The sequence below is a fragment of the Erpetoichthys calabaricus genome, chromosome 7, assembly GCF_900747795.2.
Source record: "Erpetoichthys calabaricus chromosome 7, fErpCal1.3, whole genome shotgun sequence".
NCBI classification, from domain to species: domain Eukaryota; kingdom Metazoa; phylum Chordata; class Cladistia; order Polypteriformes; family Polypteridae; genus Erpetoichthys; species Erpetoichthys calabaricus.
This window is the reverse complement of record NC_041400.2, coordinates 5,034,489-5,048,830: the sequence shown is the minus strand read 5'-3', so window position 1 is coordinate 5,048,830 and position 14,342 is coordinate 5,034,489. Positions and strand designations below refer to the sequence as shown.

The window sequence follows — 14,342 nt, the reverse complement described above, 5'->3', positions numbered from 1 at the left end:
TGTGGCTAACAAGAGACGTCACCTGGCAACCTGTGAACGTGAGCCTAAACTGTGGCTGCTGAAGATGGCAGCACCCATAACAAAAATAAAATGGAGCTGTTGGAGAACATTTTTACATTAAAACACTACTAGAATCGTGTCAGATTCAAACATTAATGTGACAACCAGATTCCTTGACCTGTAAAACATATTAATATATATATATATATATATATATATATATATATATATATATATATATATATATATATATATATATATATATTAATACATCACTTTATAAATGCTAGTCATTTAAAATAACGCCATTAACAGAATATTGCTTCAGACAAAACAAAACTCTTGTGTGTTAATACTCATGATGACCGTTATTAAATTATTAATAACAAAAATCCAGAAACTCCCTTAGGCACCTGACAGCCCACTGCCATGGATACTGATGATGTCTGTTCAAACAAACATCTACTATCCAAACAGGTGATGAAAGTTAGATACAAAAATGAAACTGAACCTCAGACATTTTTAACAATAACGAGAACATAGGAATTTATAATATGACACTGAATTTATTAAATGCTCATTGATGTGATTGTAAACACAAATATTAAAGTGATTTTCTGATATACTGTAATAATTAAGCATACTGTAATTTTATTATAATACACAGCAATCCAGTCTGGATCCTGCCAACTATGCTAATCTATCTATTACACAATACCATTTATCGATATATCTATTACATAGTGCCTTTCTTATCTATTATATAGTGCCTTTCGTATCTATCTATCTATCTATCTATCTATCTATCTATCTATCTATCTATCTATCTATCTATCTATCTATCTATCAGTACTTTTCATATCTTTCATTTCTTTCTAATATATAGTGCCTTTCATATTTTAGACAGTATATACTATCTATTACAGAATGCCTAGACATCCATTTGTCATGTAATTATAAAGAATTTACGCAGGCTTTACTTACACACTCAATGTACATAATAACACAATTCACATTAACTGTATACTATACTTTAATTCTCATATTCCCATGTTACAAATAAATATGTATTTGTTTCTATATTATTAATCCAACACGTTTGAGTGCCAGGACTCATCAATACAGACCAAACAGAACAACAAATCTGTCCTTGTGCTTGTCTTAGAATTAGAGGCTTGAGTGAGAGCCGTAGTCACAACACGCTGTCTGCTTCAATATGGATGTAACACGGACACAACATGCCTGAATTCTCTATAGACACGGAGTAAATAAAATAGTCATGAATAAGAAACTGGATGTTGATTTAAATGCTGTATGATTGATTCTAATCCACTTTATTGTACAAGACGAATATAACAGAAATAATTAGAACTACTCACTAATGCAGAGATTGTTGAAGTGTAAATTTTCCAGATCATTAAATCATTTAAGAACGGATCGCTCATCATTCGAGTCCATGAAATCACCACCATCTTAAAACTTACATGCATCTTCAACCGATTACTAAAAATCTACTGCAGTCATAACAGTGTTAGCATTAGTACATGTGAAAAAGAATATTCAAGATAAAAAAAAGCTTTTAGCACAAATGCTGTAAATTGCAATGTGTAAATATTTACAGAGCCTTTCCAAAATCGTTAATTTAAGAGTAACATTTCTACCGATCTTAAATGGGTTGAAATTGGAGTAATGAATATGGACCTGAGTGTTTTCAGCATTAACGTTTGCAGTGCAATTCATTTTGTAATGCATGTAGTAATTACAAATGCATTGCATTTCTCATTCCAACAGATGGCACATCACAACAATTTGCACTGCTTTTACAAGTCCTATGCCAAATGTCATATAATACAGACAAAACAGCGGAAGGACACACAAATAGACACTTGTTCTTGTCCTGCCCCTTCCAGTCCTGGGGACATAAAAAGGGGAACCCTCGAAAGTACTATCAACTTAATTATTAAATCATTAAAGATCAGATCAGTCATCATTCGAGTCCATGAAATCAAGCCAGTCATCTTGAGAGGACCACGGAGGAGAGAGGTGCGCAGGCAAGCAATTACATTTATAAGTGAAGATATACGTTTCTACAATTTCAGCTCTTTTGAAGCTTGTGTTATTTTTTTTTTGTTTTGTTTGTTGTTTTTGTCTTTCATTTGAGTTAAGAAGTAAGCAGGATTACTAGAGTGCATATATATATATATATATTCATGGCATTCGTAGTCTGAATCACAATCTGATTGTATGGGTGGTTACCTACCAGGTAACGCTTGTGGTTGGTCAGCAAGTAGGCTAACATCCAGCATTAGGGGCTTCGCCTCTGGCGCTGACGTTCAAGGTTCGATTCCCGAGAGGGGATGCAGTGAGTGTGTATGCCTGATGAGCCCAGAATTAGGGCGAAACACGTGTTGCGTACTCTTTGCATTAATTGACAGTAAAACTATTTCAACCATATATATATATATATATATATATATATATATATATATATATATATATATATATATATATATATACAGTGGTGCCTCATACTTCGAACTCAGTTCGATTCAGGAAGCTGTTTGAACTCTGAATCAGTTTTCCTCATTAGAAATAATGGAAAGTGAATGAATCCTTCCCTCACACTAAACAATACCCATTTTGATAACCTTAAACAGCAAATACCCATAATTTAAGGTACAAATAACGCAATTAAATGCCCTAAATAATAGATTAAAGCATGAAAAAAAAAAATAAAATAGTAAATACTGTATAATAAAATGAAATGTATAGCGGTACGCATAGACGCATTGGCTTAGTGCTCTTCGTTTCGGCACATTATTTGTCCTTTTGTGTGTGTGTTGCTGTTTGTCATAGTGCCATTCTGTTTGGCAAATTACATGGACAGCCTGCACAATCTCCTAAAAATAGGACTTACACAACTTCCATGACATCCCAATGTGCATAGCCAGACAGAAATGTGACTGCAGGGCTGGCATGCTAGTGAGGCTATCAGAGGCAACCACACAAGCTACCTCTTTACGGCATTTTTCTCACCAATGCAAGATCCTTAGCAAATAAGATGGACGAACTGAGGCTACAGGTTGCTAGGAATAAGATTGTTAAGAACAGTTGCACTCTGCTAATTTCAGAGGCATGGCTTCACTCACTCATTCTGGATACAGCTATCAAGTTAGCAGGTCACACAGTACACCGGCAGGACAGGAATGGAGACTCCAGTAAGAGAAAGGGGGGCAATTATGCATGTATGTCAACAACAGCTGGTGTACTAACACTAAGACTGTACACAACAGATGACGTTTATGTTCACTGTTGCTTCATTTTGTTCACTGTGTGCACAGCTCAAAAATTAAAGCATTGTACATGCATATACAATAATTGTAAAATTTGGGGAACCACCCCAGTAGATATATATATATCTGTGTGTGCAGTGTCTGTGTGTCTATATATACTATATATATATATATATATATATATATATATATATAGTACCTTGTATGTGTGTATATATACATACATATATATATATATATATATATATATATATATATATATATATATATATATATATATATATATATATATATGGAAGAGAAGGTCTGTGATGCGGTTTGCATATTTGCAGCTGGAGATCCACAAAGGGGAAAAAAAAAATGAATCACGTGATTCATTTTTTCTCCCTTTGTGGATCTCCAGCTGCAAATATATATATATATATATATATATAAAATAAAAAAATCCCGGGACAAGACAAGACATTTTAACCTGGAACGAGACGTGACTTTTTCAGACAGATACTTTCACGTCCCATGAGACAAGACGAGACGAGACTTTGTGCCAAGGGATTTAACCACGCCAGGGGCCAGAAATAAAAGACAAAGAGTAGATGACAATGACAAAGTAGAATTTCGTAAAGAATTCAAAAACGTTGCCACGATACACAAGCAGAGCAGGTTAGAGTTAATGAAAGTACGAAAATTAGAAAGTCTCAAAAAAATGATAGTAAAGATTGCATTAGCACAAACAAATGGAAATTATTACTCAGTAAAATAACAGAACAGCAAAAAGAGACTGAATATATTGTTTGGATATAAACTTTAAGTCAGAGACTTGTAGATGGTCTAATTCGTGTTTCCATCAGGGAAAAATAGTGTTTCTTTCCAATGAAGAGGCGTATTCGCGAGAATTAAAAGATGTGTTGTTTGGTGAAGTGAAATCCACATACATGAGCGGCAGAGACGCGAAGTGGCTAGCACGTAGTGCAGGCCATGGGGGTTGGCAAGCAAAGCAAGCAGTGGGCAAAGCCCACTAGTATATATATATATATACATATATATATAGGAGTTTTTGGAGTCCAACAGTTGGAGCATCCATATCTTTCTTCCAATCTGTCTGTTCTTCCCAACTTTCAAAGTATTTCTTTTATTATTATTTATTATTATTAAAAACGCTTTGTTGAATTTCACCGATCGAAACAAGCAGCGACCAGATTGCGGACTGCAACATTTCTTTCTTATTGAACAAGGTCACCAGCAAACAGAGAATATTCATGGCGAAAAACGCATTAGTGAATTTCACTGATCGACACGCTACGTGACCAGAATGCGGACTACAACATTTCTTTTTCTGTTCCTTCCTTTGCTTCATCAGCAATACACGGGGCTCCAATCTGTTTTGTGCCTCGTTCTCCCTCCCAAATTATAAAGTGTTTCTTTTATTATTATCAACACAGAAAAACACTCTGGAGAATTTTTACCGATCAACTCTACAAATGACCAGAGTTTGGACTGCAAATTCACCAGCAAACTCAGGATATTCACTGTGAAAAACACATGCCGAATTTCAACAATCAAACCTAGAAGTGACTAGAGTGCGTCTAGAGTAGACTAGAGTATTTTTTCGTTGAAGAAGGTCACTGATATAGACAGTATATTTGCTGCGAAAAACAACCTTTCTACATGTCACCAATAAAATGCCAGATCCTAATTAGCTCTTTTAGGGCGGATGTCGACTTTTGTCGACAGGAGGGGTTGAAGGCGGATGTCGACAAAAGTCGACATCCAGGGATAGAGGGCGACAATCAGCTGTTAATGGTGACAAATCTCACTGTCACGTCACAGGCAATCCCCCTATGCTTGGAGGAATGCTAGACTCGTTGACTCGGCAAATAAACCTTGCGTGTGCGTGAGTTGCGAAATGTAAACAAAGGCAAGATGGCACCGACATGTGAAAAGGCAGCGAAGCAAGTGCAGAAAAGAAAACACTCGGCAGACGATGTTTTGCGCATTATCGCGGAGTCGGACTCTTGATTTTTCAGAATCGGACTTTATTGGCAGTGATCAGGAGATCGAGCAAGAGAGTTAGAAGCAGGCATCAGCTGATCAGACACCAGCCGATGCCGCGCCAGCGGATCTGCTGCCAGTTGAGTGCCTTTGCGCAGCCGATGCATCTACGGCAAGATTCACATGGGATAAATACACAGACATTGATCCGTTGAGAGCCAATCTGGCTACCGGAGTTTACAAGACGGCATGGCTTGCTGTTGGACACGACAGATCACCAGCTGCTGTACTTCAGGCTGCTCTCTCCTGATGCTGCTTTTCAGCTACTGTCAGACGAGACAAACAGGTAGGCAGAGATTTTTTTTGAATCGCGGGCTGCGTTTGCATCGCATTCTCGTTTTTCAAAGTGGAAACCCACAACGAAAGACGAGATGAAGCGCGCTGTGGCATTACAAATAGAGATGGGACAGAACTGGTGATATAACTTCAGGGAGCATTGGTCCAAATGTGTTTTGTCCCCTGGTGGCTTAGGTACGTGCTGCTGCAAAGTTTTATTCACTTCTGTAATAAACAGAAGCAAATCCCATGGGGTGAGCCAGGCTATAATGCCATACATAAAGTTCATAAAGTTTCAGAAGATGAAAAGAGGTGACAATACGGTTTTCATGCAGGCAGAAAACTTGGTGGCAGTGCCATGGCACGATGGCAAATGGGTGACTTGTCTCTCTACAGTACACACTAACAATATATGTGAGAAAGTGCAGCAACAGACAATTGAAAAATAGGCACCAAAGCAACATGTATTGTAAGGAGTGCAATGTGGCAATGACTGAAATTGGCTGCTTTGAGCGAGATTAGACTTTGCTGTGTAAAATGTATGTGATATGTATGTGAAATCATAGAGTATGCAGGCTCATACAACATGCAAGACAGTAACATTTGTCAAAAGTAAATATTTTTTGTTGATTTGATATGTTAAACAATTGCTTTGTGTTCTTTTTTAAAAAATGTTAGTTTTTGGAAAAATATTCAGCCCTGGGAGAAAAGAAACAAAAAAAAAATTAGCCCTAAAAGAGTTAAAAAAATACTAATTTCAAGGACTTCTTTTTATAGATTAAGATTGATTTAGATGAATGAGAACTACTTGTCTCTTAATACAGAAAACAAAGTAAAACAGAAATGTTATTTATTAAGAGAATGACGTAGACCGCAACAACATTCTGTCACTTTTTAACTCAGTTGAACTAACCATTAGTTTTACCAAATCAGCACAAAATTTAGGCATTATCTTTGACACCAGCCAGTCTTTTAAAAACACACATTACAAAAGTATCCAAACATGTTTTATTTAAAATCTTAAAAAGTTTGAAAATTATGAAATTTCCAAATTTTGCAGGATATGGAGAAATTCATTCTTCCATTTATTTCTAGTAGGACTGATTATTGTGTTGCATTATTAACTGGCTGTTCAAATCATTCTTTTTTTGCAGCTTTCAGTTAATTCAAAATGCTGTTGTTAGAATTATTACAAGAACTAGAAGGAACAAACACATAACCCCAGTCCTCACGTCCTTACACTGGCTCCCAGTTAAGTATATTCTCCTTCTTCTATCTAAAGGTTTAAATGCCTGAGTCCCTATTTATCTGTCTGATGTCATTTATGATGTGGTTCCATAGGTCCTATTTATTCTACCACACGGGATATTTAAAGAACAACGTCACCAAAAGTTGACCATCATTTCTGTGACCAGCTGAAAACAGGTCGGAGCTCTGCTATGAAAAGTATTATTCAACCCATTTGTTGAGAGAAGCCCTCAAGGATGACAAAGTCTTTTGGAGTTTTTCTTTACTTTTGTTAATCTGACAGGCATCAAACTAGATCCCAGCTGCTCCTCAAACTCTCTAACACATGTGATTAGAGGACAGTTTCATGGCTTGTATGGTATTTTTAATAGCAGCCCGGGCCAATAGGTGGCACTGTCAGACTCATGCCTTTCTCTTTCCCATCCTCAGGACTGAAGACCTCTGGAAACATGACCTGTGATGTCACTTCCATTCCTGCAACTAACTCCGCTCCTTTCTCTAAAAAGCTTCAATAAACCCGCCAACACTCTTCTGAAAGAAAAGTCACGGTTAGAAAAAAAATTACCCAGGCACTATGTCAGCTGACTGCTAGTGTTTTTTTTTTTTTGTACTAATCTTCATTGTTTTCACCCCAAAATATACAGGGATAATCCAAGTGTTCCAATACTTTAACTTTGTTTTTTGTATTTTATTACAAAATAATAAATAAAATTCTTTATTGTTGAGCACTGCAATGGACTGGCGCCCTCTCCAGGGCTTGTTCCTGTCTTACACCTTATGCTGGCTGGGATTGGCTCCATCATCCCCCCTCCCCGCAACACTGTCAAAGACTAAGCGGTTTAGAAAATGACATGACGTTATTATTATAAAGGTGGAATCTACCTTAATAAAAGGACAACTGTCTGTGCATCTATATCTTCTGGTTACTCATTTCAACAGATGGTACATCTCAAACATCTGCAGAACTAAAATGCATTGCACTTGTCCTTCCAACAGTTGGAGCATCCATCTCTTTCTTCCAATCTGTCTGTTCTTCCCAACTTTCAAAGTGTTTCTTTTATTATTATTAATACAGAAAAACACTTTGTTGAATTTCACCAATCGAAACCAGAAGCGACCAAAGTGCGGACTGCAACATTTCTTTCTTATTGAACAAGGTCACCAGCAAACAGAGAATATTCATGGTGAAAAATGCATTAGTGAATTTCACTGATCGACACGCTACGTGACCAGAATGTGGACTACAACATTTCTTTTTCTGTTCCTCCCTTTGCTTCATCAGCAATACACGGGGCTCCAATCTGTTTTGTGCCTCGTTCTCCCTCCCAAATTTTAAAGTGTTTCTTTTATTATTATCAATACAGAAAAACACTGTGGAGAATTTTTACCGATCAACCCTACAAATGACCAGAGTGTGGACTGCAAATTCACTAGCAAACTCAGGATATTCGCTGTGAAAAACGCATGCTGAATTTCAACAATCGAACCTAGAAGTGACTAGAGTGCGAATTGCAGATATTTTTTCGTTGAAGAAGGTCACTGGCAAACACAGGATATTTGCTGCGAAAAACACTTTGACAAATTATACCGATCAACCCTACAAGGGACCAGAGTGTGGACTGCAAACATTTTTCTTTTTTATTGATCAAGACCACTGGCATACACAGGATATTTGCTGCAAAAAACATTTGGACAAATTTCACGGATCGACACCAGCAAACACCGGATATTTACTGTGAAAAACGCTTGCCAAATTTCAACAATTGGCCTTAGTAGTGACTAGAGTGCGAACTGCAGATATTTTTTTATTGAAGAAGGTCACTGGCAAACACAGGATGTTTGCTGCGAAAAACACTTTGACAGATTTTATCGATCAACCCTACAAGGGACCAGAGTGTGGACTGCAAAGCATTTTTGTTTTTTATTGATCAAGATCACTGGCAAACACAGGATATTCGCTCTGAGAAACACTTGCTGAATTTGACTAATTAACCCTATGAGTGACTAGAGTGCGAACTGCAGATATTTTTTTGTTAAAATGGGTAACTGGCAAGCACAGGATATTTGCTGCGAAAAACATTTGGACAAATTTCACGGATCGACACCGGATATTCGCTGTGAAAAACGCTTGCCAAATTTCAACGATTGACCTTAGTAGTGACTAGAGTGTGAAGTACAGGTATTTTTTCGTTGAAGAAGGTCACTGGCAAACACAGGATATTTGCTGCGAAAAACACTTTGACAGATTTTATCGATCAACCCTACAAGGGACCAGAGTGTGGACTGCAAAGCATTTTTGTTTTTTATTGATCAAGATCACTGGCAAACACAGGATATTCGCTCTGAGAAACACTTGCTGAATTTGACCGATTGACCCTAGAAGTGACTAGAGTGTGAACTGCAGATATTTTTTTGTTAAAATGGGTAACTGGCAAACACAGGATATTTGCTGCGAAAAACATTTGGACAAATTTCACGGATCGACACCGGATATTCGCTGTGAAAAACGCTTGCCAAATTTCAACGATTGACCTTAGTAGTGACTAGAGTGTGAACTACAGGTATTTTTTCGTTGAAGAAGGTCACTGGCAAACACATGATATTTGCTGCGAAAAACATTTGGACAAATTTCACGGATCGACACCGGATATTTGCTATGAAAAACGCTTGCCAAATTTCAACGATTGACCCTAGTAGTGACTAGAGTGCGAACTGCAGATATTGTTTCGTTGAAGAAGGTCACTGGCAAACACAGGATGTTTGCTGCGAAAAACACTTTGACGAATTTTACCGATCAACCCTACAAGGGACCAGAGTGTGAACTGCAAAAAATTTTTCTTTTTTATTGATCAAGATCACCGGCAAACACAGGATATTCGCTGTGAAAAACGCTTGCCGAATTTGGCCGATCGACCCTAGAAGTGATCAGAGTGCAGACTGCGGCATGTCTTTTACCATTCCTCCCTTTGCTTTATCAGCAATACATGGGGCTCTAATTTGTTTTGCACCTTGTTTGTATCCTTTTTACACCAACTTAAAAAGCATTTATTTTATTATTTTTAATATACCGGCATGCTGACGATGTTATGTACAGTAGGTGTATCTAACTGTCTAATAATGAAATGCACACATTTAGGCTACAATTTATGTTTATTTCTGTGGAGAAGTGAAATCATGAAATATATACAAGTGAGGTACAAATTAAAACTTCAAATAAAACATTTTGCAATTTTTGTATGCATTTATTTATTTTTTTCTTCTTAGCAATGTATTCAACTTACTTTCATGCTCCATGAAGGGTCACGTTATAAAAGAAAAGAAATAACAGTGACATGTCACATAGTGAGGGGCATTGATTTGAAAGAAAATGAATTTATATGGATACTAAAATATTTCTGGAAAAAAAAACTATTATATGCACTATTATACATATATATATATATATAAAACAAAACAAAAAAATACAAAAGGTGACTTTTGTCAAAGGTTTACAGAAACAGCGAAATGTTTGTACAAATACCACATAACAACACTGATCTTTCAGTTACTGTACACTTTATGTAAAACATGACAAGACATGCATATATCCTGACATGTAAATTGATCAAAAGCTGACAAAGGCTGGGTAAGCTACATCACTTTCGTATACAAAAATGTACAAAATACATCAGCGTCTAACTAGGTACAACATAATAGTTCTCATTTTTACAGTCTGACACGGAGTACAAAAACAATTGTGTGCCTAGAAGTGTTGAGGTGAAGAAAAACCAGCTTTATGTTGCCCTCTGAGTCATGTCACTTCCGTCATTGAAGCCGAATGGTTCTACAAAAACAAAACAAAACAAAATTCAACATAAACATCTTGGAAATATTCAGCGTTAGAGACCACCATCAGTATTGGCAGAACAAAAAAAGGCAAACTCACTTACATAACAGACTTTGGATATTTCCACTTACCCCGCAGGAGAGGAGAACCTGACCCATGAAAAATGGAAAGATAACATTTGGGTAAATCGTTAGGCTTCAAGAACCCCACGATATTGTTAAGTGCTATAAAATAATCAGGTTAAAAAATCTATTGAAAAAATACATATATATAGATTGTAGCTTTTACCACCCATCTTCATTTATGGTACTTACCTAGTTTCTGCGTGGATACAACTTTTGAAATGCATTGTTTAGTGCCGCGCTATTGTCTGAGTGGCCGTGTTTGTAATCACGGTTTGGGAAGTTGTAATAGTTTATATATAAGAGTTTATCTGAAAAAAATTAACTTGAATATCTGACATGGAATACAAAACAAGTGTGCGCCTAGAAGTGTGGAAGTGAAGGAAAGCCAGCTGTATGTTGCCCTCTGAGTTATGTCATGTCCGCTGAATGGTCCTACAAACGTTTTAAGTCATTGCTATGCTTGTGATGGAGCTCTCTTTCCCCGACCCGCTCGAGAGAGCTTATTTTCTTCCATAGAAGTGCCTATTTTCTGTTGCTCCGCCATTGCACTTATTTTTTGTTCTTCTTTTTGGTGCTTGCATTAAACGGGGAAGTCTTGTTGGCACCCCATGTAATCTTTGGGACTCCTCTACTCCTTCAGTCCTTTACGTTGGACGTATCTAAAGGAACTACACTCGCCGATCACAGTGAAATGTTAATTCTTTTACTATTATTCCTCGCCTTCGGCTCTATGGTGTTCTATATTCTTGAACAAGTCATTGTCCTGCCGAGAAACGGACTGAGCGAAACTGGGAGAACTGCGTTAAACGAATAAAAATAAATCAGTTACCAATTCCTTAATGGTCAAACCAAACGAAACTCACGGGAAGTTTCTTCAAAGTTTACTTTTGTTAGGATGTTTGACTCCGCAGATTGGATAACGAAAGGAACCCCATTAGCCGACCTTTTATCCCATTGCGCCGATTTATTACCCACGGTCAGGACCCTAGAGGCAACACCCCTAGCCATACAGGAAGTGGTGCCAGTGATGGCTCTCATGAAAGGTGGTAAAGAAGGACCTAAAAAATACCACATGACTTCATGCGCACCCTGATCTTGAAAATCTTCCTCTCTTTGAATGGAGAAATCCTCAAAGGCTATTCAGCTTGTTTGCCGATGCAATACAAGACATTACAGGATAATCTAGTTGGGGAGTCAGATTCAACAACTGCATTCGTAGAATCTCGTTGGTCGGATAAAATGTATACGTATCTGATTAGACAATTTCCTCACAATGTTTCATCAGCACAGTTCAAAATTCTGCACTGTGAGGTTGGCTTACTATGGCAGCCAATCACAAGTGAGGCACAACACACTTTCGGTCCAACTTTTTTCCCCGCTCTGTCTTAGTAAGAGAAACACAAATAATTGAACCAAAATCTGTCCTGGTCTCTAAACTTCGACAAGCCTCTCCTCCATTTTCAAAGTCCAGAACACTCTCTCTTTCCTTCTTTCTTTGAAGCAGCCATTTTACTTCCCGGTTTTTGGGCTGTATATGCGTCACCCGTGTTATTTTACTAAGAATAACAAGTATGTTTAAGAACATCGAAAAAGTCTCCTGGAAATTAGCATCTTTTCTCGGACTACCACTAGTGATTCCTAATAATCAACGCCTTAAACACCATCCAACCTCTGCTCCTTAAGGAGAAGCTGACAGAGATGGGAGTAGATTAATACCTGGTGGCATGGATTGTGGACTATCTTACAGACAGACCTCAATATGTTCATCTCAAGAACTGCAGTTCAGGTCCAGGTGAGCTGAATGAGTTCCGGCCTGTCGCTCTGACATCACATGTGATGAAGCCCATGGAGTGGCTGCTGCTTCACCACCTGAGGCCACAGGTCCGTCACGCCCTCGACCCTCTGCAGTTTGCATACCAGGAGAAGGTGGGAGTGGAGGATGCCATCATCTATATGCTACACCGATCACTCTCCCACTTGGACAGAGGCAGTGGTGCTGTAAGAATTATGTTTCTGGACTTCTCTAGCACCTTCAACACCATCCAACCTCTGCTCCTTAAGGACAAGCTGACAGAGAAGGGAGTAGATTCATACCTGGTGGCATGGATCATGAACTATCTTAAAGACAGACCTCAGTATGTGCGTCTCGGGAACTGCAGGTCTGACATTGTGGTCAGCAACACAGGAGCGCCGCAGGGGACTGTACTTTCTCCGGTCCTGTTCAGCCAACATACATCGGACTTCCAATACAACTCGGAGTCCTGCCACGTGCAAAAGTTCGCTGATGACACTGCTATCGTGGGCTGCATCAGGAGTGGGCAGGAGGAGGAGTATAGGAACCTAATCAAAGACTTTGTTAAATAGTGCGACTCAAACCACCTACACCTGAACACCAGCAAAACCAAGGAGCTAGTGGTGGATTTTAGGAGGACCAGACCCCTCACGGACCCCGTCATCATCAGAGGTGACTGTGTGTAGATGGTGCTGATCTATAAATACCTGGGAGTGCTGCTGGATGACAAATTGGACTGGACTGCCAATACTGATGCTCTGTGCAAGAGAGGACAGAGCCGACTATACTTCCTTAGAAGGCTGGCGTCCTTCAACATTGCAATAAGATGCTGCAGATGTTCTATCAGATGGTTGTGGCGAGCGCCCTCTTCTACGTGGTGGTGTGCTGGGGAGGCAGCATAAAGAATAGGGACACCTCACACCTGGACAAACTGGTGAGGAAGGCAGGCTCTATTGTAGGCAAAGAGCTGGACAGTTTGACATCTGTGGCAGAGAGACGGGCGCTCAGCAGACTCCTGTCAATCATGGAGAATCCACTGCATCCACTGAACAGGATCATCTCCAAACAGAGGACCAGCTTCAGCGACAGACTGCTGTCACCATCCTGCTCCACTGACAGACTGAGGAGATCGTTCCTCCATCACACTATGCGACTCTTCAATTCCACTCGGGGGGGTAAATGTTAACATTATACAAAGTTATTGTCTGTTATACCTGCATTGTTATCACTCTTTAATTTAATATTGTTCTTTATCAGTATGCTGCTGCTGGAGTATGTGAATTTCCCCTTGGGATTAATAAAGTATCTATCTATCTATCTATCAATCTATCTATCTATCTATAATTTCCAAGAGATCCCTCTTCTCCTCAACTTGAAACCCCAAGGGTGCCTATCAGACTGGAAACCCCAAGAATTTCTTGGAATGCCCCTGCATATGACCCCTCGGTCAATTTACAGCACATAAACCTCCCTGAAATTGGGTCTGCAAGGGTGGAATGTCTGTCACACATATGTAAGGATACTAGAATTAGAGAACATCCAGAGAGAGATCACTCATTGCAGTGAAAAAAAATACTTTATTTGAGATGGATGGAATAACATAGTACAGCATGTACTGGCACACATGTGCATCAAAGGGTTACTCAGGTGATGTATGCAACACCACTCCAAAACACTAGGTGGTGCTGTCTCTAAACTTGTCACCTGTTTCTACCTCCAAAACTCAGAGAAGA

The 14,342-nt window shown here is 38.6% G+C and overlaps 1 protein-coding gene across 6 annotated transcripts in view; it reads right to left on the bottom strand.

Moving 5' to 3' along the window:
- plppr1 (phospholipid phosphatase related 1) overlaps positions 1-14,342 on the bottom strand; it is a 247,712-nt gene that overhangs the window by 7,830 nt on the left and 225,540 nt on the right. For 3 of the 6 annotated variants that reach the window (XM_028805060.2, XM_028805061.2, XM_028805062.2), the window contains one exon: positions 9,998-10,689. The exons of the other annotated variants lie outside the window; for them this stretch is intronic. In XM_028805060.2, the coding sequence (XP_028660893.1) occupies positions 10,671-10,689 (19 nt within the window). In that variant the 3' untranslated portion in view covers positions 9,998-10,670. Of the gene's footprint in view, positions 1-9,997; positions 10,690-14,342 lie in introns of those variants that run through there. 6 annotated transcript variants of the gene reach the window in all.